The 23,286-nt window shown below is 47.1% G+C and overlaps 1 protein-coding gene and 1 pseudogene across 1 annotated transcript; one reads left to right on the top strand and one right to left on the bottom strand.

The window, feature by feature from the left end:
- LOC116977456 overlaps positions 1 to 23,286 on the top strand; it is a 444,478-nt pseudogene that overhangs the window by 240,073 nt on the left and 181,119 nt on the right.
- On the bottom strand, positions 1,303 to 11,914 carry LOC116977458 (NACHT, LRR and PYD domains-containing protein 12-like). The gene is made up of 4 exons (XM_033027893.1): positions 10,854 to 11,914; positions 9,839 to 10,010; positions 9,695 to 9,745; positions 1,303 to 1,891 (listed from the first exon to the last, which is right to left on the bottom strand). Exons 1-4 carry the CDS (start codon positions 10,965 to 10,967, stop codon positions 1,347 to 1,349), a joined length of 882 nt encoding a protein of 293 aa, XP_032883784.1. The 5' UTR covers positions 10,968 to 11,914; the 3' UTR covers positions 1,303 to 1,346.

The raw sequence follows: 23,286 nt of genomic DNA, 5'->3' as shown, positions 1-23,286 counted from the left end.
GCAGCCAGCATCACTCACATCACCCTGGCCACGCTCTCATTTCACTCTCGTCTGCGGGAAGAAGGTACAGCAGCCTGAAAACTGTAACATCGAGGTTCAGGAGTAGCTTCTTCCCAACAACCATCAGTCCATTGAACATTATAAACTCCAACTGAACTCTGAATTACGAGCTGCCTTGATTGCACGAGGGACTTGGGGCTGTTTTTGTCACCATATTGATTTTTTTAATTTATTGGACTTCTTTTTGTTGTTTATTACAATGTCTACTGAGTACAATGTAGTGCTACTGCAAGTGAGCAGGCAAGCGAGTGAGTGAGTGTATGAGTAAACTGGGGAGAATGTCACCAACACTTGGGGTACACATGGGTGCTGCGCAGCCAGTATGCACAGAGGCAATAGCAGGGGTTGGAAAGCGGACTGTCCCACAGTGAGGAAGAGTGAGAAGAGGAGTGCGAGTCCCACAGCGATAGAGGGGGGTAGGGAGAGCTCGATGCCTTTGGGGGGGAAGCGGGCGTGCAGAGAACAAGCTCTCAGAGAGGGAGAGAAGGATATTTATACAGAGGAAATTTTCCACTGTCGAGTAGCTTCAGCTCTCGCTGTCCCAACCTGATTGGACACAGCGACTAAGGATTAAGTTTCAGTTTCTGACCTTTTCACTGATCTTTTTCTCTCTACAGAAAATCACTAAAGAGATTGGGATCGGCAAAAGCGAATTGTGAACATGAACGCATCGCGGTTAATATAATAGAGCATGCCACTTGGAGTAAAGTGCATCAGAGATGCAGGAAATGAAGCACGTCAGGGAAGTCTGCTGGCAAAAGTGTAAAAGGAACTGAAAATTGGGCAGTGAGAGAGCGGAGGGGGGATAATGCACGCGAGCGGGAGAGAGAATGAGCGAAAGCATGCCCCAGAGAGCTCGAGTATACCCCAGAGAGCACACAGGGAAAGTGTAAGTGGGAGAGAGAAAGCGGGTGGGAGGGCGGCCTGCATGTGAGGATGCAGTAGTAGGAAGGGTTGTAGCTCATGGTGGACAGGATCTCATTCTCCTTCACATGTTTGTAAACAACTGCTGCCACGGTCTGATCTTCAAAATACCTGGTGAAATATTCCTTCCGTTCATCACCAACAAATCCCAGGATTTCAGCCCAGAGATTGAACTCTGCCTTTTCGAATAAATGCAACGCAGTAGGGCGGGTGGTCACTAGCACTGAACACCCTGGTAGCAGCTTCTGCTGGATTAAACTGTACACAATGTCAGACACTTCACACCACCACTCGGGATCTGGGCACTGGTGCTTGGGTTCTGTGTCTCTCCGACTGTCAGCAAAATCAATTTTGCCATTGAATTAATCCAGACCGTCGAATATAAACAGCAATTGTGCTGGATTCTTCCCGACCTTGCTCAGGATATTCCCAAAGTAAGGATACTGTTCCAGAATCAGTTCCTTCAGGGTTACTCTGCTTTTAATGGAGTTTAAATCCCGTAATCTGAAACTGAAGACAAACTGGAAGTGCTGGTATGTTTTCCCTGTGGCCCAGTCATGAACAAACTTCTGCACCATTGTTGTTTTTCCGATCCCCGGGGCGCCGGCCACTGCTGCCAAACTCCCAATTCTGGATCTATTCCAGAAGAAGCAGCTGTAGAACAATTGATCAATCCTGATTTTTTCCAGTTCTCTCTGGAGACATTTCTCTCTATACTCTTCATGGTCTCGTCCTCTTGCCAGCAGCTCATGTTCCACTAGTCTCCGAACTTGAACACTGGAGATGATGGTGAGCTCAGCATATAGATCGACCAGCTGTAAAACCTGAACCTCCATTTTCAGGAGAGTGTTCACTCTCAGTGTTTCAGTCTGTGCTCGCAGAGTCTCCTTGTGTTTCTGCTGGACATCTTGCACGGGAACAGGCAGAAAATAGACACATTGTCAATGTCTCAACTCAAAACTCAAGATTACAATAATAAGTTCAACGCTCTTGATTTAAATTGATTTACTGCTGGATTTCAGTGCAGTGAGTTAAACTTAGTTACAGACACAGGAGGCGACAGCCAGATTTCGGTAGTAACTGCGCTGTGAAGGTGAGACCGTTCCTTGGACAGGTTACTGATCCCTGCCTGTCATTTAGTTGACTACCCCATGACAAACAAAGCTACCACTGGTTTTGAGACAGACTTTGAAAACAGTGTTTATCTGCTAAGCACAGATGGGGGAAAAGGACTTTGGGTGTTCTGTCAGAGGGACACCTAGAAAACATAGAAAAATAGGTGCAGGAGTAGGCCATTCAGCCCTTCGAGCCAGCACCACTGTCAATACGATTCTGGCTGATCATCTAAAATCAGTACCCCCATTCCTGCTTTTTTCCCCATATCCCTTGATTCCTTTAGCCCTAAGAGCTAAATCTAACTCCCTTGAAAACATCCAGTGAATTGGCCTCCACTGCCTTCAGTGACAGAGAATTCCTTAGATTCACAACTCTCCACGTGAAAAGGATTTTTCCTCATATCAGTTCTAAATGGCCTACCCTTTATTCTTAAACTGTGTCCCCTGTTTCTGGACTCCCTCAACCTCAGGAACATTTTTCCTGCATCTAGCTTGTTCAATCCATTAAGAATGTTATGTTTCTGTAAGAACCCCTCTCATCCTTCTAAATTCCAGTGGATACAAGCCCAGTCGACCCATTCATTCCCCATATGTCAGTCCTGCCTGATAAAGTTCACTACTTAACAGACAACACAAAGGGTTAAAGGTAAACCAAGCCAAGCTTTACTCAATTCGTCATGACAGTTGTGGCGGGGAACAGTGCAGCAAGTATTCCAAGACCTGCTACTCCCTGAGCTACCACACACAGATGCAGAGTTTTACAATTTCTTATATACTCCTGCGATCCCAGGAATTAACCTGGTGAACCTACGCTGCACTTCCTCAATAGCGTGAATGCCCTTCCTCAAATTAGGAGACTAAAATTGCACACAATACCTCAAGTGGGGTCTCACCAGGGCCCTGTACAATTGCAGTAGGACCTGCTTGCTCCTGTACTCAAAACCTCTCTGAATGAAGGCCAGCATGCCATTAGCTTGCTTCACTAACTGCTGTACCTGCATGCATACAGTCACAGATGTACAAGAACACCCAGGTCTTGTTGCACCTCCCCTTTCCTAATCTGACACCATTACGATAATAATCTGCCTTCCTGTTCTTGCCACCAAAGTGAACAAACTCACATTTATACACATTATACTGCATCTGCCATGCATTTGCCCACTCACCCAACCTATCCAAGTCACCCTGCAGACTCATAGCATCTACTCGCAGCTCACACTGCCACCCAGGTTTGTGTCATCCGCAAACTTGGAGATGCCGCAGTTATTTTTCTCATCTAAATCATTTATATCTATTGTGAATAACTGGGATCCCAGCACTGAGCCTTGCGGCACCCCACTAGTCACTGCCTTCCATTCAGAAAAGGACCCGTTAATTCTTACTCCTTGCTTCCTGTCTGCCAACCAGTTCTCTATCCATGTCAAAACCTTACCTCTAATTTTACACACTAATCTCGTGTGTAGGATCTTGTCAAAGGCTTTTTCAAAGTCCAGATATATCACCTCCACTGGCTTTCCCTTAGCCATTCTACTTGTTACATCCTCAACGAATGCCAGAAGATGCCAAGCATGATTTCCCTTTCATAAATCCATGCTGACTTTGACCAATCCTGTCATAGATTTCCAAATGCGCTGCTATTACATCTTCAATAATCGACTCAAGCAACTTCCACACTGCCGATGTAAGGCTAACTAGTCTATAATTGCCCGTTTTCTCTCTCCCTCCTTTCTTCAAAAGTGAGGTTACATTAGCTACCCTGCAGTCCACAGGAACTGATCTAGAGTCTATAAAACATTGTAAAATGATCACCAATGCACCCACGATTTCTAGCGCCACCTCTTTGAGTAATCTGGGATGCAGACCATCAGGGCCTGGGGATTATCTGCCTTCAGTCCCAACAGTTTACCGACTATGATTTCCGGACTAATGTGGATTCCATTCAGTTCCTCCCACTAGATCCTCTGTCCCCTAGTATTTTTGGGAGATTGTTTGTGTCTTCCTTTGTAAAGACAGAACTAAAGTACTCGTTTAACTGTTCTTCCATTTCCTTGTTTCCCGTTATAAATTCACGTATCTGATTGTATGGAACCTACATTTGTCTTCACTAATCTTTTCCTTTTTATATATCTAAAGAAGCTTTTATAGTCAGTTTTTATTTTCCCCGCAAGCTTTCCTTCATGCTCTTTATTCCCCCTCTTAATTAACCAATTCCCATCTCATACCTTCAAAGTCTCCTTTCTTTAAGTTCAGTACGCTAGTCTCTGAATTAACCGTGTCACTCTCCATCCTAATGCAGAATTCCACCATATTATGGTCACTGTTTTCCAAGGGGCCTTGCACAACAAGATCGTTAACTAATCCTTCCTCATTTCACAATACCCAGTCTAGGATGTCGATTCCTCTATATAATGGCTTAAAAACCATCCCCTATACATTCCAGGAAATCCTCCTCCTCAGCACTGTTACCAATTTGGTTAGCCCTACCTACATGTAGATTAAAGTCACCCATAATAATCACTGTACCTTAGCTGCACAAATCCCCAATTTCCTGCTTGATGCTATCCTCAAACTCCATACTTGGTGGTCTGTTTAAACTCCAACAAGCGTTTTCTGCCGTTGGCTATTTCGTAGTTCTATCCATACCGATTCTACAGAATCCAAGCTAATGTCACTCCTTGATGTTGCATTAATCTGCTCTTTAACCAGCAATGCCACCCCACCTCCTCGTCCTTTCTGTCTATCCTGAATATTGAATACCCCTACATGTTTAGCTCCCAACCTTGGTCAACCTGGAGCCATGTCTCTGTAATTCCAACTATATCATATCCCTTAACTACTAACTGCACATTCAATCCATCCACCTTATTACGAATGCTCCTCGCATTAAGGCACTAAACTTTTAGGTTTGTTATTCTTTTCTCCCTTCTAACATTTGCTTCTGTCCTCCTTTTATGGCCCTCTGTCTCCTTGCAGTGGTTCCCATCCCCCTGCCCTGTTAGTTTAAACCCCACCTTTCCTACACTCTCTTCCCCGCTAACTTCACGCATACGCTTCCACGTTGTTGACCCCACCCCCCTACTGTTTAGTTTAAACCCATCCGTGTAACACTAGCAAACCTGTCTGCCAGAATGTCAGTCCCCCTCCAATTCAGGTGCAATCCGTCTCTTTTGTACAGGTTGCCCCTGCCCCAGAGGAGATCCCAGTGATCTAGATATCTAAATCCCTGCCCCCTGCACCTACTCCTCAAAGCTGAGTCTCACGTTGCGAGTTGACACAAGAGGTACCCTGAGTGAAAGACTCGTGGTTGTGTACGAGATTGCACGTGTATGATCAAGAGTTTAACCGAGTTCCCACGGATATGACAAGTTTGCCATTTACTTGTCATTTCTGCGATGTTCCAAGTTCGTCTCCCGAGGTACTCTTGAGCCAATCCTGATTGAAGGTTTGTTTTAATAAGCAACAGTGTTATGTTTAAATAAGCAACGGTGTTAAAGAAGACCTCTCCTTGCTGTGGCTTTGTTTTAAAGATAGAATTCAGCGCGGCCGCATCTATTGATGCGGCCGCGTCAAGAGGAGGAGGAGCCATCTTGGTGAACGGCTGCTAGCCAGCAGCCGTCCGTTTTAAATCCGTTTTTTAAATAGTTTTTAGTGAGTCCTGTTTTTTGTTTGTAGGGGATATGGTCTTTTCAATGTGGGGGGTAGGTGTAAACTTAATTTATAGGTCCCTACCTGGTCGGTGTGGCAGCCTTTTCTCCGGGCTGCCCGTTGACCCGTCCTCGTGGCCTACCTGCGGGCTTGGAGCGCCGTTTCCTGGCGGGAACCGCCCAGCACCTCGGCCTCGGCGGCGGCACAGCATTGGAGCGCTGGAGCGGAGCGGGCGATCCCTTGCCTGGGTCGCCGCGCTGGAGCGACGCGCTGGAGCTCTGGCGAGCTGGACCGCCGAGAGCAACAATCCGGGCTGCGGGTCTGCGGAGCGTAGAGGCGGCGTGCGGAGAGGCGGCAGTGTGGAGAGGCGGCGCCAACTTTATCAACGGGAGCCTGGGCGCTCCAAACCGGCGCGGCCTTGTCGGCTTCGGCAGCCGCGGGCTCCAACCAGGAAGCGGCCGTTCCAGGTGGCCCAGCCGCCGAAAGGACTCTCCCGACGCCGGGGCAAGACCACCCGGTGAGAACGGCCAGGAACATCGGGCCTCCGTAGAGGCAATTGCGGTGTCCTCAATAGGCCTGACTTTGGGGTGAACATGGGGTGGGGACTGGACATTGTGCCTTCCCCCACAGTGCTATCCACTGTGGGGGGATGATTTTTTTGTCTAATTGTAGTCTTGTAGGTCTGTGTCCAAGCTGGCTGCCGTGAAGAGAGAGTGGACGCTGGCGCGCTTTGGCTGCCGCTGCTCCCTCTTCACACTGTGTTTTTGATTTTCTGTTTTTGGATTGAATCCTGTTTTTAATTTGTGTCTCTGTAATGTCTTTATTACTAGTTATATTCCGATTATATGTTATTCCGATATACTATGTAAGGTGTCCTTGAGATGTTTGAAAGGCGCCCATTAAATAAAATTTATTATTATTATTATTATTGATGTGACCTACAAAGGGAAACTGCACACCATCCAGTGCCAGAGCAGTTATACTTAGGATTTGTTTGAAACACACAGGTTTGATATGTTTTAATTGAATTTACTGCCATGTCCACACACTGCGGGGAGACGGGAGATTAAATCTCTGAATGTGGACGGATGTGCACATCAGATTGTTGTGAGACGGAGCTCAGGGTTCGCCTCCTCAGCTGCTTTGGTGCCCAGGCGTGAGTTGAGGTGGAGAGAGGTTGTGGGGGGGAGGGGGCGTCATTAATCTGTCTGGGGTGACATGGGTCTTGGGTTAGGCTGGGATCATTCTCTGCGGGATGATCTTAGTGCGGGAGACAAGTGTAGGAGAGGTGCACTGACTGTGTGGGCAGACACTTTGGAAGTGATTGCCCACCAGTCTCAAAAGCCGCTGTGTCTCCCTGTACCTGGGATAGCAGGGGGCGACCAAACAGCACGATACCCCATCCCCCTCCACGCCAAAACGAGGGGCAACAATCCCAAGGCTTTAGCATCAGAAACAGCGGGCAGGCGACAATCACCTGCCATAACGCGAGAGAGATCATGCACTGTTGTAGGTCTCCTTTGCACGTCGGTGTTTCTGTCTTTTCCACTCATTGTTGGCCCTATCTGTCACCACCCCCACCTACACCCCTCTGCTTCCCGGCCATGTGTGTGACCCCCTTCCCTCCCCATTCCAGCTCCCCACCCATTGCACCGGCACGGGGGCTTTGCACTGTCTCACACACATGGCCGGGAAGCAGAGGGGTGTAGGTGGGGTGGTGACAGATAGGGCCAACAATGAGTGGAGAAAGACAGAAACACCGACGTGCAAAGGAGACCTACAACAGTGCCTGATCTCTCTCGCGTTATGGCAGGTGATTGTCGCTGGGAAACTGAAGGGAGCGACAATCTGCTGCTGCCTGCCCGCTGAGTTAAAGAGTTCCCACGGTAGACTCACGATACACTAAGGTAAACGCACGGGCCACTACGTTCTTACAACGAGTTAAAATGTTTCAATTCTTAACCACAAGAGTAAAATTGACTCCTGTAAAATTTTAAACAGGTTTGATTTTTTGCAAGAGTTGATAAGTTTCACGAGTACCTGCTGTTAGCGCCACAAGTCTCTAAGTTGTGTCCACGAGTCCCGTACATTAATCGTACATTATTACCACGAGTTTTATCTCGGGGTACCTCTTGTGTCAACTCGCAACGTGAGACTCAGCTATCAGCCACACATTTACATCCCCTATTGGACCGTGGGCCGAGGTGCTTTTTGGTTTCATTTCGTGACCCAAATCTCATATCTACCTGTATTTATAACATATTGTGTAAAAATATTATAGAAATTATACCTGGAACTCGTCAAGAACAAAACCTGCATATATTTTTAAAATATGAGAAAAACCTCAAATTTCCCTTTTTTCACGCTAGCTAGGCAGCGAGCACACGAGGATCATGGCTGCCTCCTAATAACATCACAATAATAGCAAGGTTTCAAAGGAAGAAAGGTAATGTAACCACCTGCTGATAATTTTGTTTTACAACTGATTTATCTTTGTAAAGTTATGATGTTGTGAACTGTGAAATAAAAGTGATGAATAAAAATGTGCAGCTAGGTTTAGGATTAGTGTCAGGGCTAGGGTCAGGGTTGGGTTAGGCATTTTCCTCTCAGTGGAACAGGCTTAGGGTTAGGGTCAGGGTTAGGTTATTATTTATTGGACAGTGGGACAAAATGCCCTCTGGTGCTCAGTGATCTCCCTTGGGGATTCCTTTTCACTATGTACCACCACTTGGTTCTGGCCCACGGTCCCATCACCCTTGTACAAATGCTAGGTTAAGGCCATTGGGCTCTTGCGTCTGCAACGCTTCAATACATAACCTCTCTGCTCTCATCCATCGCCATGTTGACCAATTTATGTTTGTTTCCAGGCCCACGATCTCTAGGGACTGGATCCCGTGTTGCTGGAAGTGTCTGCTAATGGGTGTGGACTGGTCTCCCCTTGTGATGTTGCTGAGGTGGCCTGTCAGTCTGACTCTGATGCTGTTACCTGTTTTGCCTATGTACACTCCTTACATTTAATTGCATACACCACATTCATTGGCTCATAGGTTATCCTCTGTGCTATCTGGCATCTCTTTCCTGTCACACTGTTCTCTATGTTTTTGGCATGGCCCCTGGTAGGGTTCTAAGGGGCAATGCTACTCAAGAAAATGGTGTATGCCCCCTGGACCCCCATCCCACTTCCTCTTTTTTCATTTTATTCCTGTCTCATGCCTGGTGGCTTCAGGTCAGTGCGACAGGCTTGTAGGCATTAACACCAGTAATCCTTGTCCTTTGGGGCACAGGGACAATAGTGGAGACTTTGAAGCAGGCAGGCACAGTACAGCTATTTGATTTCAAAATGTTATTGAAACCCTCAACTTGAAAGCTTAGGGCAACCTGACGTGTAAGTTCCCGTGTTACCCAGTGTTGCAGTGCTCATTTTTTTAGGTGCGTCATTTCAGGTTTTGCTTTGTGTGGGGGGGGGGGGGGGGGGGGGGGGGGGGGGGGGGGGGGGGGGGGGGGGGGGGGGGGGGAGGGATGCAAGCTAGTCTCCCATGAAGGTCAAACAAGATTAAAGCCTATCATTACATCCCAGTGTATAACTAGTACAATAAAATATATAATACTTAATTTAAGAATATGACAAAATATTGCCGTTGCACTCACTAATTATCATGAAATATAATTATCAAGCAAGTAAAGAAAAAGATGGTGATCATGTATTTTTACACATTATAAACTTGATGAAACAACGCCACATTACTTTGCATGAATTAATACTTTTATCATAAAAAGTGAATTTTCAAGGGATTTCAAGGACCTATGATAAATCCAGACTTTGAAGGCCTTGAAAAGGTTACAAATTCAAGGACTTTCAAGGACCGGAAGATCCCTGCAGACAGCTCATTAAGTGAACGGTGCTTATACATGTATCAGCTTTTGCCGGCAATAGCTGTCTCATCCCTTACCTCTCAGCTTAAAGTCAACCATGGTGTAACCGTGGACGAAAGGAACAGAACCTGTTTGAAAATAATTAGAGAAAATCAAGCAAGTAATATTATAGAATGTGCTGTACGAGAATCATCGTGAGCGCATCTTTGATGTGATCTCACCAAGTTCCTGTATCTCTTTCAGTAATCTGTCCAACTTTGGGACGGCATTGCGCATTTTCACAAAGGAGTTCCACATTACTCTGCAGGCCTGGGGACCTCTGCTCATCACCAGCTTCAGGAGGAGTTTGGAACTGTCCGCATGCTCTCCCCGATCAGCGAGCTCAGTAATTTCCTATGAAGATGGTGGATATATTGAGGAGCGAAAATAATGATCAGAGGTGAAGATTGAAATTAGGAGGATAATTCTGGGAGAGTGAGGGATCTCTGATAAGCTGCGGAAGTGTTGATGTGATCAATCTCCTCGGTCCTTTGACGTCCAACATGACAGCGGACTACAGGCTGACCGATGACGCACTGGTTTTCACTGCCACACTCAAACGCCAATTCCTGTCACATTTCCACAAATTTGAGTCCATATCATCGTTATCTGCTCTTCAAATCGACTCTGTCATTCAATCATGGCTGATCTAACTCTCCCCCTCAACCCCATTCTCCGTTTCCCCATAATAACACCCGTACTAATTAAGAATTTATCCATCTCTGCCATACAAATATCCATTGATGGCCTCCATAGCCTCTGTAGCAATGAATTCCCGATTCACCATCCTTTCACTAAAGAAATTCCTTCTCATCTCTTTTTTAATGGAAGGTCCTTTTATGCTGAGGATTTGACATCTGGTCCTAGAATCTCCCACTAGTGGAAACATCCTCTCCACATCCATTCTATCCAAGCCTTTCACTATTTGGTAAGTTTCAATGAGGTCCAGCTCCTCATCCTTCTAAATTCCAGCGGGTAGAGGCCCAGCGCCGACAAACGCTCATCATATGTTAACCCATTCATTTCTGGTTTCATTCTCGTAAAACTCCTCAGGATCCTCTCTAATGCCAGCACATCCATCCTCAGATAAGGGGCCCGAAATTGCTTCTATGTTAACATCTGATGTGTCCGAGCTCTGACCTGTCAGTTCTGTGATGTGTCAATAACACAAACTCGCTCCTTCCCCCTGCGACTCACCCAATGCTCCCGTCCACTTAAATGATTCTCATACGTTAGCGCCGAGCTGAGTCCGTGCACCCCTCTTTCCATCGTCTGTTCCAGCCGGTCCCTGTAGAATCCCGTCAGCGGCATCAGATCCAAATCATCCAAGAGCTCAGTGATCTCCAAGCTGTCATCTGCGAAAGTGTAGAAAGCTGGAGACAATCACCACCTCCTAGTGAGCAGCAACTGTCTCTCTGATATCAGAGGATGGAGCTGCTCTGATCCACCTCGTAAAACACAATCCAGAACACACCCTGACTATGATCTGTAACTGCTGCTCCTTGTTAGTTCTCAACGAAAGCTCATCAAATGTGTACAATGCGACTGGTCTACAGTTAACCCAACCCAGACCCTCGTGGGACATCTTCAGCCTCATCCCATGGTCACCGATCACACCCGCATTTACCTCCTTCAGCAATTTGCCTTTGCTGGGTGAAGGGTCTCGACCCGAAAGGATGTCTATTTCCTTCGCTCCATAGATGTTGCCTCACCCGCTGAGTTTCTCCAGCATTTTTGTCTACCTTCGATTTTCCAGCATCTGCAGTTCCTTCTTAAACTATAGGTCTTTCCTTGTGAGTTATAGTATTAGCAGGTTAGGTGGATAGAGTTTAGACAGTGGGGGATATGTGTCCTCTTGGAAAGGTTGGGCAGGTAGCAGAGGCTGAACAGGGACTATGGCCATCTGTACTTCTTGCCACTGGTGTTGATGACAGGGCAGGTTGCATGGACTGAGCAGACAACACCCGCTGCTTTGTTGGTCTTTACCTCTGGTGGAGCTGAGGTGAGCACCAGCAATGTAAGCCTGATCCGGTGATGTGGGTGCGCAGATCCCCGGTACCAGTGTTTATCCTGATTAAAAAACAAACTGGAAGAACCCAGCAGATCTAGCGGCTTTCTTGGAGAGAAATGGGCAGATGACACTTTGGACTGGGATCCTACTTCTAGAAAGAGGTGAGGGAAAGAGTGAGCAGAGCGAGCAAATGATAGCTGGATACAGGGCAGAAGAGGTAGACTGACAGATGAGGCAGGTGAGAGAGAGAAGGGTCGAGGGAGCAATCATGCCTGCATGGCATCAATGGAGAAGGTATAAGGGCGCAGACGGTAGAATCGGTGAAACGGTGGCCAAGTTTGCAATTGGTCTTGCTGATGTGGAGGTCCCACCGCGAGCTCCGAATGCAGTGAACGTTTGAATGTACATGTCAGACTGACCTTGAAGGGATGCATTGGTGATCATTTTCAATGTTCTGAAGCACTGGGTCAATTCCTGTGGACTGGAGGGTAGCTAATGTAACCCCACTTTTTAAGAAAGGAGAGAGAAACCAGTTAGCCTGATAGATGCTCGTGTCGATCGGTGGGGTATTGACATGGAGAGCGAACTGGTTAGCAGACAGGAAGCAAAGTGTAGGAATTAATAGGTCCTTTTCAGAATGGCAGGCAGTGACTAGTGGAGTGCTGCAGGCTCAATGCTGAGACCCCAGTTATTTACAATATATATTAACGATTTGGGCGATGGATTTAAATGTGAAATCTCCAGGTTTGCGGATGACACAAAGCTGGGTTGCAGTGTGAGCTGCAAGGAGGATGCGATGAGGCTGCAGGGTGACAGATAGTTTGGGCGAGTGGGCAGATGCAGTATAATGTTAATAAATGTGAGGTTATCCAATTTGCTGGCAAGAACAAGGCGGCAGATTATTATCTGAATGGTGTCAGATAGGGAAAAGGGGAGGTGCAACGAGACCTAGGTATCCTTGTGAGAACATTTAAAGATTTAAAAGATACAGTATGGATTCACCTATAGATTTAGAAGGAATAAAATGGATGCTTAAACTTTCTCCCATTACACTAACAAGACTACAGCACAATAACTGAAATGTTTTTGACCTTCTTCCCTAACACTAGCGAGATAACAGCACAAATACATGAATGTTCTCTATGATATAAACATCAGGAGAATGTTCAGACACTTGGATCTTACCCTTTACTCTACAAGATTGTAATCTGCGTCAACAAGGTTAAAAAGCGACTGCTTGAATCTGCAAAGAAATAGCTTCCGGTAGGCGGCGCGGCTCTCGCCAGCAGCGGCCTCTGCAGTCCGTCTGCGTTTTTATTATTTTATTATTTTATTATTTTATGTCTATGTTTTAATGTAGTTTTTGTTATTTTTGTTGGGGTATGTGTGTGGGGGGGTGGGGGGTTGGGGGTGGTGTGGGGGGGAGGGGGAAACTTTTAAATCTCTCCCTGCACGGGAGACCCGACCTTTTCTTTGTCGGGTCTCCGTTGTCGTTGGGGCTGCAACGAGGAGCGGCCTCCAACATGAAGACCGGGGGCTCCAGTGCCGACACTCACCTCACCGTCGCGGAGCTGGCCGAGTCCAGAGCGGGTGGAGCTGTGGTGGACGCTGCTGCGACCCGACCCCCGGAGATTCGGTGGCTGCAACTGCGGGTTTGGCGGACGGCACCGGGAGCCCGCGGGTCCCTGGAGGGAGACCGCTTTTCGGGGCTTCCGCAGCGGCGACTTCTCCCGCCCGAGTTGCGGGGTTGAAGAGCTCCTGGAGCGGGGCCTACATCACCGCCCCGCGCGGCTTGGAATGGCGGCGGGCTGCGAGCGCGCGCCGGGGGTTCTAACATCAAGACCCGGTGCGCGAACTTGCATTACCCGGCGTGGTTTAATGGCCACGGGACAATTCGCCATCGCCCGCCGGGGGCTTTGACTTTGACTCTGACATGGGGGGGGAGAGTGCAGTGGAGAGATAAGTTTTTTTGGCCTTCCATCACAGCAATGTGATGGATGTTTATGTAAAATATGTTGTGTCTTGGGTCTATTTGTTGTAATGTATGGCTGCAGAAACGGCATTTCGTTTGGACCTCACGGGGTCCAAATGACAATAAATTGAATTGTATTGTATTGTATTCTTCAGCATTACCATATATGGGCTAAACTTTCCTCTATCGAATGAACCTGTCAATCCTAACAGGCAAGCGGTTGTACAATGCTCTGGAAGATAAAGAATTGCTGAATTTCTGATTATTGGGGTGTAAATATATCGATTGAACATTACCTCTTTGTGTGGGAATAGAGTAACTCTATTGTCTGTAGCTAACTATAAGAGTGTCTGCCACACCTGTCTAGGCGAAATAAAGATTTTAATGCTTTATTTCTAATCTAATCCAAGAGTAAAGACAAACCTTAACACTTGTACAACAGTCACTGAAAGTAAGAATGCAGGTACAGCAGGCAATGCAGAAAGCTAATGGCATGTGGCCTTCATAGTGAGAGGATTTGAGTTTAGGAGCAAGGAGGCCCCACTGCAGTTGTACAGGGCCCTGGTGAGACTGCACCTGGAGTATTGTGTGCAGTTTAGGTCTCCTAATTTGAAGAAGGACATTCTTGCTGTTGAGGGAATGCAGCATAGGTTCACTAGGTTTATTCCTGGGATGGCGGGACAGACACTTGATGAAATAATGGATCTTATATTCACTGGAATTTAGCAGCATGGAAGGGGATCTTAGAGAAACAAATACATTCTTAAGGGGTTGGACAGGCTAGATGCAGGAAAAATGTTCCTGACATTTGGGGGAGTCCAGAACCAGGGGTCACAGTTTAAGAAAGAGAGTGGGTCATTTAGGACTGATGAGGAAAAACCTTTTCAGCCAGTTGTGAATCTTTGGAATTCTCTGCCACAGAAGGCAGTGGAGGCCAATTCACTGGAGAGTTAGATAATTCAAGAGAGTTAGATAAAGCTCCTAGGGCTAACAGAATCAAGGGATATGTGGAGAAAGCAGGACAGGGTACTAATTCTGGATGATCAGCAATGATCATATTGAATGGCGGTGCTGACTCAATGGGCCAAATGGCCTACTCCTTTGCCTATTTTCTATGTTTCTGTGTGCAGGCTGGGAGAAGAGGAAAGGAAGTGGTAATTGGAATACGGCGTAGCAAAGTGTACGATCATGCACTTTGTTAGAAGGTTTAAAAGGTGTACAATATTTTGAATGGGGGAAGGAATTCATATATCGGATGTGCAAAGAGACTTGGAGTGCTGGTGCATTAATCCAAACATATTAATTTGCATATTAATAATAAATAAATAAATAAAAATAAAAATCTAACTGTCCCCCCTGCCCTAAATAAAAAAAATAAAAACAAATAATCCTCCGTCAGTTTCACCACCTCCAACGTGACCCCACCACTCGCCACATCTCCCCATCTCCCCCCATATCTGCCTTCTGCAAAGACCGCTCCCTCCATAACTCCCTTGTCAATTCTTCCCTTCCCTCCCGTACCACCCCCTCCCCGGAACTTTCCGTTGCAACCGCAAGAGATGCAACACTTGTCCCTTTACCTCCCCCCTCGACTCCGTTCAAGGACTCAAGCAGTCGTTCCAGATGCGACAGAGGTTTACCTGCATCTCCTCCAACCTCATCTATTGCATGGAAACTACGTTTCGTTTGAGCCTCACTTAGGTTCAAATGACATATAATAAATATTCAATTCAAACTGCTCGCAATATTCCAAAGGTGGTCTGACTAGCACCTTATAAAACCTCAGCATTACATCCATGCTTTTATTTTCTAAATGAATCTCGGTGGCTCAGGACTTCAACTCCCCCTCTCACTCCGTATCCGACCTCTCTGTCCTGGGTCGCCTCCATGGCCACAGCGAGCAACACTGGAAATTGGAGGAACAGCACCTCATATTCCGCTTGGGGAGTCTGCATCCTGGGGGCATGAACATCGAATTCTCCCAATTTTATTAGTTCTTGCTGTCTCCTCCCCTTCCTCAGTCCTCCTGCTGTCTCCTCCCATCCCCCAGCCTTCGGGCTCCTCCTCCTTTTTCCTTTCTTGTCCCCGCCCCCCCCCCCCCACCCCCGATCAGTCTGAAGAAGGGTTTCGGCCCGAAACGTTGCCTATTTCCTTCGCTCCATAGATGTTGCTGCACCCGCTGAGTTTCTCCAGCTTTTTTGTGTACCACCGTATATTAATTTGCAGATTGAGTCAATAGTCAGGAATAAAAATGCCATCCAAGCATTCATTTTGAGATTCATTTAGAAAATAAAAGCATGGATGTAATGCTGAGGTTTTATAAGGTGCTAGTCAGACCACCTTTGGAATATTGCGAGCAGTTTGAATTGAATATTTATTATATGTCATTTGAACCTCAGTGAGGCTCAAACAAAACTTAGTTTCCACAGCCATACAAACAGAGACAATTCCTACAAGACATACAAGCAATTCAATTTACACAAACATCCATCACAGTGAATCTCCTCCTCACTGTGATGGAAGGCAAAGTCTTTTCTCTCCCCTGCACCATTTTTCTCCCGATGTTGAAGCCCCAGGTGGGCGATGTTAAGTCCCACGGCCATTTTAGGCCACGCCGGACGATGTACGGCACAGCTCCAGGCCTAAAAGTCACAAAGTTGGAGCCCCCAGTCGGTGTTGGAATGTCCCGCGGCCATTAAAGCCGTGTTGGGCGATGTACGGCCCCGCTCCGGGTCGTTCCAACCCCGCGACACGGGCTGGAGAAGAAACGTTGCGGGAGCTCCGGGAAGCGGTCTCCACCCGGACCCGCGAGCTCCCGATGTTCCAGTCCACCAGACCTGCGGCTGCAGCTGGAGCCTCCGAGAACCGGGGTTGGGCCGCAGCAGCGAGCCACCACCGCTCCCCATGCTCCGAGGCCGGCCAGTCCCACGATGGCGAGTAGTCCACAGCTCCGCGACTGCAGCCCCTAGGTCAATCCGGCTGGAGGCCGCTCCACGGTGCTAGGCCCCAACGACAACGGAGACCTGACAGGAAAAAGGTCGGGTCTCCCGTGCAGGGAAGAGATTTTTTAAAGTTTCCCCGTCCTCCCCCCCCCCCCCCCCCCCCCCCCCACTGTCCCCCACATTTACACAGTTAAAAACAGTATTAAAAAACACAAACAACTCCATTTAACAAGACAAAATTTTTTTTAAAAAAAGACAGACAGGCTGCAACACTGAGTCACGCCGCTGGGGCCCATTGCTGAGGAAAGATGTGTATTGGAGAATGTCCAGAGGAGGTTTATGAGAATGATTGAGTTATCCTATGAGGAGTGTTTGATGGCTGGGCTGGTACTCACTGACGTTTAGAAGGATGAGGGGAATCTCACTATAACCTATCGAATAATGAAATGCCTAGCTAGAGGGGATATGGAGTGGATGTTTCAAATAGTGGAACTGTCTAGGACCAGAGGGCACAGCCTCAGAGTCCAGCAGAGGAGGAAAAAGGGCTTAATTAGGAAAGGGAAAATAGATTATGAAAGAAAACTGGCAGGGAACATAAAAACTGACTGCAAAAGTTTTTATAGATATGTGTAGAGAAAAAGATTAGTTAAAACAAATGTAGGTCCCTTGCAGTCAGAAACAGGTGAATTGATCATGGGGAACAAGGACATGGCAGATAACTACTTTGGTTCTGTCTTCAATAAGGAAGACATAAATAATCTGCCGGAAATAGCACGGGACCGGGGGTCAAATAAGTTGGAGGAATTGAGTGAAATCCAGGTTAGCTGGGAAGTGGTGTTAGGTAAATTGAATGGATTAAAGGCCGATAAATCCCCAGGGCCAGATAGGCTGCATCCCAGAGTACTTAAGGAAGTAGCCCCAGAAATAGTGGATGCATTAGTGATAATTTTTCAAAACTCTTTAGATTCTGGAGTAGTTCCTGAGGATTGGAGGGTAGCTAATGTAACCCCACTTTTTAAAAAGGGAGGGAGAGAGAAAACAGGGAATTACAGACCAGTTAGTCTAACATCGGTAGAGGGGAAACTGTTAGAATCAGTTATTAAAGATGGGATAGCAGCACATTTGGAAAGTGGTGAAATCATTGGACAAAATCAGCATGGATTTAAGAAAGGTAAATCATGTCTGACGAATCTTATAGAATTTTTCGAGGATGTAACTAGTAGAGTGGATAAGGGAGAACCAGTGGATGTGTTATATCTGGACTTTCAGAAGGCTTTCGACAAGGTCCCACATAAGAGATTAGTATAAAACTTAAAGCACACGGTATTGGGGGTTCAGTATTGATGTGGATAGAGAACTGGCTGGCAGACAGGAAGCAAAGAGTAGGAGTAAACGGGTCCTTATCACAATGGCAGGCAGTGACTAGTGGGGTACCGCAAGGCTCAATGCTGGGACCCCAGCTATTTACAATATATATTAATGATTTGGATGAGGGAATTGAATGCAACATCTCCAAGTTTGCGGATGACACGAAGCTGGGGGGCAGTGTTAGCTGTGAGGAGGATGCTAGGAGGACTGCAAGGTGACTTGGATAGGCTGGGTGAGTAGGGCAAATGCATGGCAGATGCAGTATAATGTGGATAAATGTGAGGTTATCCACTTTGGTGGCAAAAACAGGAAAGTAGACTATTATCTGAATGGTGGCCGATTAGGAAAAGGGGAGATGCAACGAGACCTGGGTGTCATGGTACACCAGTCATTGAAAGTAGGCATGCAGGTGCAGCAGGCAGTGAAGAAAGCGAATGGTATGTTAGCATTCATAGCAAAAGGATTTGAGTATAGGAGCAGGGAGGTTCTACTGCAGTTGTACAGAGTCTTGGTGAGACCACACCTGGAGTATTGCGTACAGTTTTGGTCTCCTAATCTGAGGAAAGACATTCTTGCCATAGAGGGAGTACAGAGAAGGTTCACCAGACTGATTCCTGGGATGTCAGGACTTTCATATGAAGAAAGACTGGATAGACTCAGCTTGTACTCGCTAGAATTTAGAAGATTGAGGGGGGATCTTATAGAAACTTACAAAATTCTTAAGGGGTTGGACAGACTAGATGCAGGAAGATTGTCCAGAACAAGGGATCACAGTTTAAAGATAAGGGGGAAATCTTTTAGGACCAAGATGAGGAAAACATTTTTCACACAGAGAGTGGTGAATCTCTGGAATTCTCTGCCACAGAAAGTAGTCGAGGCCAGTTCATTGGCTATATTTAAGAGGGATTTAGATGTGGCCCTTGTGGTTAAAGGGATCAGGGGGTATGGGGAGAAGGCAGGTACAGGATACTGAGATGGATGATCAGCCATGATCATATTGAAAGGCGGTGCAGGCTCGAAGGGCCGAATGGCCTACTCCTGCACCTATTTTCGATGTTTCTAATAAAAGGGCATAGTGTTAGAATGAAGAGGGATTTATTTAGCCAGAGGGAGGCAAATCTGTGGAAGTCGCCGCCACAGATGGCAGTGGAGGCCAAGTCCTCAAGTAATTTTAAAGCTGAGATTGAAACCCGCTTGTGTAGGAAGGAACTGCACATCAGTATCAGTATATCTTTATTGTCATTTCCTGCGTACTCACATACCCAGAGGAAACAAAAAAACGTTGCTCAACCAGTGTCCATTCAGTGTGCAGTACAAATAACTAGAAATAAAAAACATATATCATGAACAAATTAAATTAAACACTCTACTCTCTACTAAACATCAACAGGCGTTCCGATCGACAGCTGCTGCAGTGTGTCCAGGTTGATGGTTGGTGCGCGATATTTTGGCAGGGGGCTAAGTCCGTTTATCAGTCTTATAGCCTGCGGGAAGAAGCTGAGGAGCATCCTGCTGGTTTTGCAGCTAATGCTCCTGTACCTCTTCCCAGATGGCAGGATGGAGAATATGTGATGCGATGGGTGGTAGGGGTCTTTGATGATGGAGATGGCTCTGTTGATACATCTCTTCCTGTATATATCCAGCAAGAAAGGGAGTGGAGCACCAATAATCCTGCTTGCGGTCTTCACAATCCTGTCAAGTTGGTGCCGTTCGTACGCCTTGCAGCTCCCGAACCAGGAAGTGATGCCGCTGGTTAATGCGCTCTCGATTGTCCCCCTATAAAAAGTTCGTAGATGTGTAGTGGGGAGACCTGCTTTACGTAGTCTTCGGAGAGGGTGTAGTCACTGCTGGGCTCTCTTGACCAGTGCTGTGGTGTTGGTCGTGGACATCAGGTCATCTGACAGGTGGAGTCCTAGGAACTTCACGCTGCTGACCCTTTCCACATCAGCTCCATCGATGTGCAGAGGTGTATGGTGTTGTTTTCCCGCCCTCCTGAAGTCAACCACCATCTCCTTAGTTTTTCCCACGTTGAGAATGAGGTTGTGGGATTTGCATCATCCTGTGAGCAGCTCCACCTCCATCCTGTACGCCGACTCATCATTGTCACTGATGAGACCCACCACTGTTGTGTCATCAGCGAACTTGTTGATGAAGTTGTTATTGAGTCTAGCAGTACAGTCGTCTGTAAGCAGACTAAACAGCAGGGGGCTTAGGACACAGCCTTGGGGCGAGCCAGTGCTCACGGCTATGGTTTTTGATGTCCTACTGCCCACCCTGACTGTCTGCTGCTGTTGTGATAGAAAGTTCAGGACCCAGTTATATGTGCCAGCATCAACCCCCAATAGCTCCAACTTCTCCACCAGCTGCTGCGGAATGATTGTGTTAAACGCAGAGCTGAAGTCTATGAAGAGGATCCTGGCATAAGTATTTTTCCGATCAAGGTGTGACAGTACGAGGTTCAGTGTTGTTGAGACTGCGTCCTCTGTGGATCGGTTGGCTCTGTAGGCAAACTGCAGTGGGTCTAGGTCAGCAGGTAGACTCTTTTTGATGTGCTGCATAACCAGTCGCTCAAAACACTTCATTGCTATGGGTGTTAGAGCCACTGGTCGAAAGTCATCATGGCAGGCTGGGTTTGGTTTCTTCGGGACAGGGACGATGGTGGCACTCTTAAGACAGTTGGGCACTACTGCCTGGCTGAGTGAGATGTTAAAAATGTCTGTGAAGACATCTTTCAGTTGCTCGGCGCAGTCTCTTAAAACGCATCCAGGAATGTTGTCCGGCCCTGCAGCTTTGCGTGGATTGATGCTGGCAAAGACCTTTTTAACTCCGGCTGCGGACAGCCTGAGCAACTGGTCACTGGGAGATGGCAGTAGTGCACGTGTCTGGGTGCTGTTTTTAACCTCAAACCGTGCGTAGAACTCGTTCAGTTCATCTGGTAGAGAGGGGGCTTGTAGTCAGTGATGGTATGAAATCCCTGCCACAAGCGACGTGTGTCTTTGTCATTTTCGAAGTGGCTATTAAGTTTTTGCCCATACAGCCTCTTCGCTTCCCTGATCCCCCGGGATAGGTTACTCCTTGCCAGTTTGTATACTGCGTTGTCCCCAGATTTGAATGCAGCATTCCGGATTCACAGTAGGGAACACACTTCCCCAGTTAGCCAAGGTTTCTGATTGGCACGCCTCCTGACGGTTTTGACCACCGTTACATCATCAATGCATTTATTGATGTATCCGATGACGGATTCTGTATATTCTTGGAGGTTGATGCCACTGTCATCTGTTGCTGCCTCTCTGAAAATGGCCCACTGTGTGGTTTCGAAACAGTCTTGTAGTGTTGCGATAGCTCCCTGTGGCCATGTTCTGACTTCTTTGACCGTTGGCCTGTCCTGTTTCACCCTGGGTCTGTATGCAGGTGTGAGCATAACCGCTAGGTGGTCAGAGTTGTCGATATGGGGGAGGGGGGCTGCTTTATATGCATCTTTAATGTTGGTGTACACCAGATCTAGTTTGTTCTTTCCTCTGGTTGCAATGTTCACATGCTGGTAGAATTTAGGCAGAACAGATGTAAGACTTGCCTGGTTGAAATCCCCAGCTGCCATGAAGAAAGCATCTGGATGTTCCCTCTGCTGCTAACTGATGTTGTTGTAGAGCTCTGTCATAGCATTCTTCACGTCCGCGCTCGGTGGTACATAGACGGTCGTTATGAAGACTGCCGTTAGCTCCCTGGGTAAGTAGAAGGGTCGGCATTTCACAGTCATTAGCTCTACATGGGGTGAGCAGTAAGTGGAAATCACCACAGCATCCCGGCACCATGATCTGTTCACATACACAGCCAGTCCCCCTCCTCTTGCCTTACCAGCTAGCGAAGCCACTCTATCAGCTCTGTATAGCATAAGTCCCTCCAACTGGATCGCAGCGTCTGTGATGTTCTGATTCAGCCAGGTCTCCGTTAGGGCGTAGACACAGCAGTTCTTCACGCTTCGTTGGGAGGCTCTCCACGCTCTGAGGTAGTCCATCTTGTTGTCGAGGGAGCGGACATTTGCCAACATGACTGTAGGCACTGCCGGTTTGTGAGGGTTCGCGTTTAGCCTTGCGTAGGCTCCTGCGCGCTTCCCCCGCTTCTGCCCCCTGCTACACCGCTTGCGTTGTTTTCCCACCAGCGTTGTTCCAGGTGCGGGTGCAGCCGCGGTTCTCCATGGGCCTGCGCGCCTCCATGGGCCTGCGCGACGCAGAAGTCTCAGCTCCACTGGGACGCTCCGCTAGGTAATGTTGCAACAAGAAGCCTTGTTGCCGATTTTTAAAAGGACCAGCCGCTCGTACTTACGCACATACACACACTCCTCCGACACACACTCTTCATACACACCACTCGTTCCAAAAAACCGCGAAAATACTGAACTTTCACTGGGAGAGGTCGCTGCAAACTCCGGTCGCGCCGCCATCTTGCCAAATATGCTGGTTGAAACCAAAGATAGATACAAAAAGCTGGAGTAACTCAGTGAGGCAGGCAGCATCTCTGAAGAAAAGGAATGGGTGACATTTCGAGTCGAGACCCTTCTTCAGACTCTTGTTTAGCAAGGATGACAAAAGTTATGGGAAGGCAGGAGAATGGGGTTGTAGGGAAAAATAGATCACCCATGATCAAACAGCAGAGCAGACTAGATGGGCCAAATGACCCAATTCTGCTCCTATGTCCTATGATCTTTTGATGACAATCTCTCACCACTTAAATGAATACTCAGCATTTCTCTTAGTCCAACCAAAGTGTAAAATGTTATGTTCTTGACGTATTCCAAGTGGCAGGTTGTTATCCACTCACTTGACGTCATTATATCCGCTGTACCTCTTTGCTTCACCATCTCCGCTCACATATCTACTTAGATCTCCTACAGATTATTTATGCACGACTAGCATTTAATAATTGTTTCATAATATGACATTTCATCTATCTATACACTATTAAGCCTCGACTTGTTTGTCTGTCTGTCTGTGATCTCAAGGAGCTATGCCAAAACGGTTCACTATAGCGCGAAAATGTTTGTAGAATCTTACTCAGCTTCTTCCCTCGTCGGTCTAATCAAGTTTCCTTCAGATTTGATGTTATATTTCACAATTGTTGACATTGCAAAGTTTAAAAAAGCCGACTTTAACAAGATTTTTACCGTTAAAATCCTTGCTGCACCAGCTTCCAACAGACTTTGATACAAAGTTGCCATCATACAACACTTAAGGAAGGGCCTGTCCCACTTACGTGTCCTTGGCACGCTAATTACGCGCGGTCGCGATGAGGCTCACGGGCATCGTATGGCCGCGCGTGGCCGGTCCCACTGAGAAGTGC

The sequence above is a fragment of the Amblyraja radiata genome, chromosome 10 (assembly GCF_010909765.2).
Source record: "Amblyraja radiata isolate CabotCenter1 chromosome 10, sAmbRad1.1.pri, whole genome shotgun sequence".
Taxonomy (NCBI): Eukaryota; Metazoa; Chordata; class Chondrichthyes; order Rajiformes; family Rajidae; genus Amblyraja; species Amblyraja radiata.
The sequence above is the reverse complement of the archived record's forward strand: the minus strand, read 5'-3'. Positions and strand labels throughout refer to the sequence as shown.

Excerpts from the sequence above, each read along its gene's own strand:
- LOC116977458 (XM_033027893.1), bottom strand. The coding sequence starts at position 10,967 with ATGCCGCTGACGGGATTCTACAGGGACCGGCTGGAACAGACGATGGAA. Across the intron at positions 10,011-10,853 it reads TAAGTGGACGGGAGCATTGG|GAAATTACTGAGCTCGCTGA; the intron begins GTGAGTCGCAGG and ends CCATCTTCATAG. Across the intron at positions 1,892-9,694 it reads GGTTGACTTTAAGCTGAGAG|ATGTCCAGCAGAAACACAAG; the intron begins GTAAGGGATGAG and ends TTCCCGTGCAAG.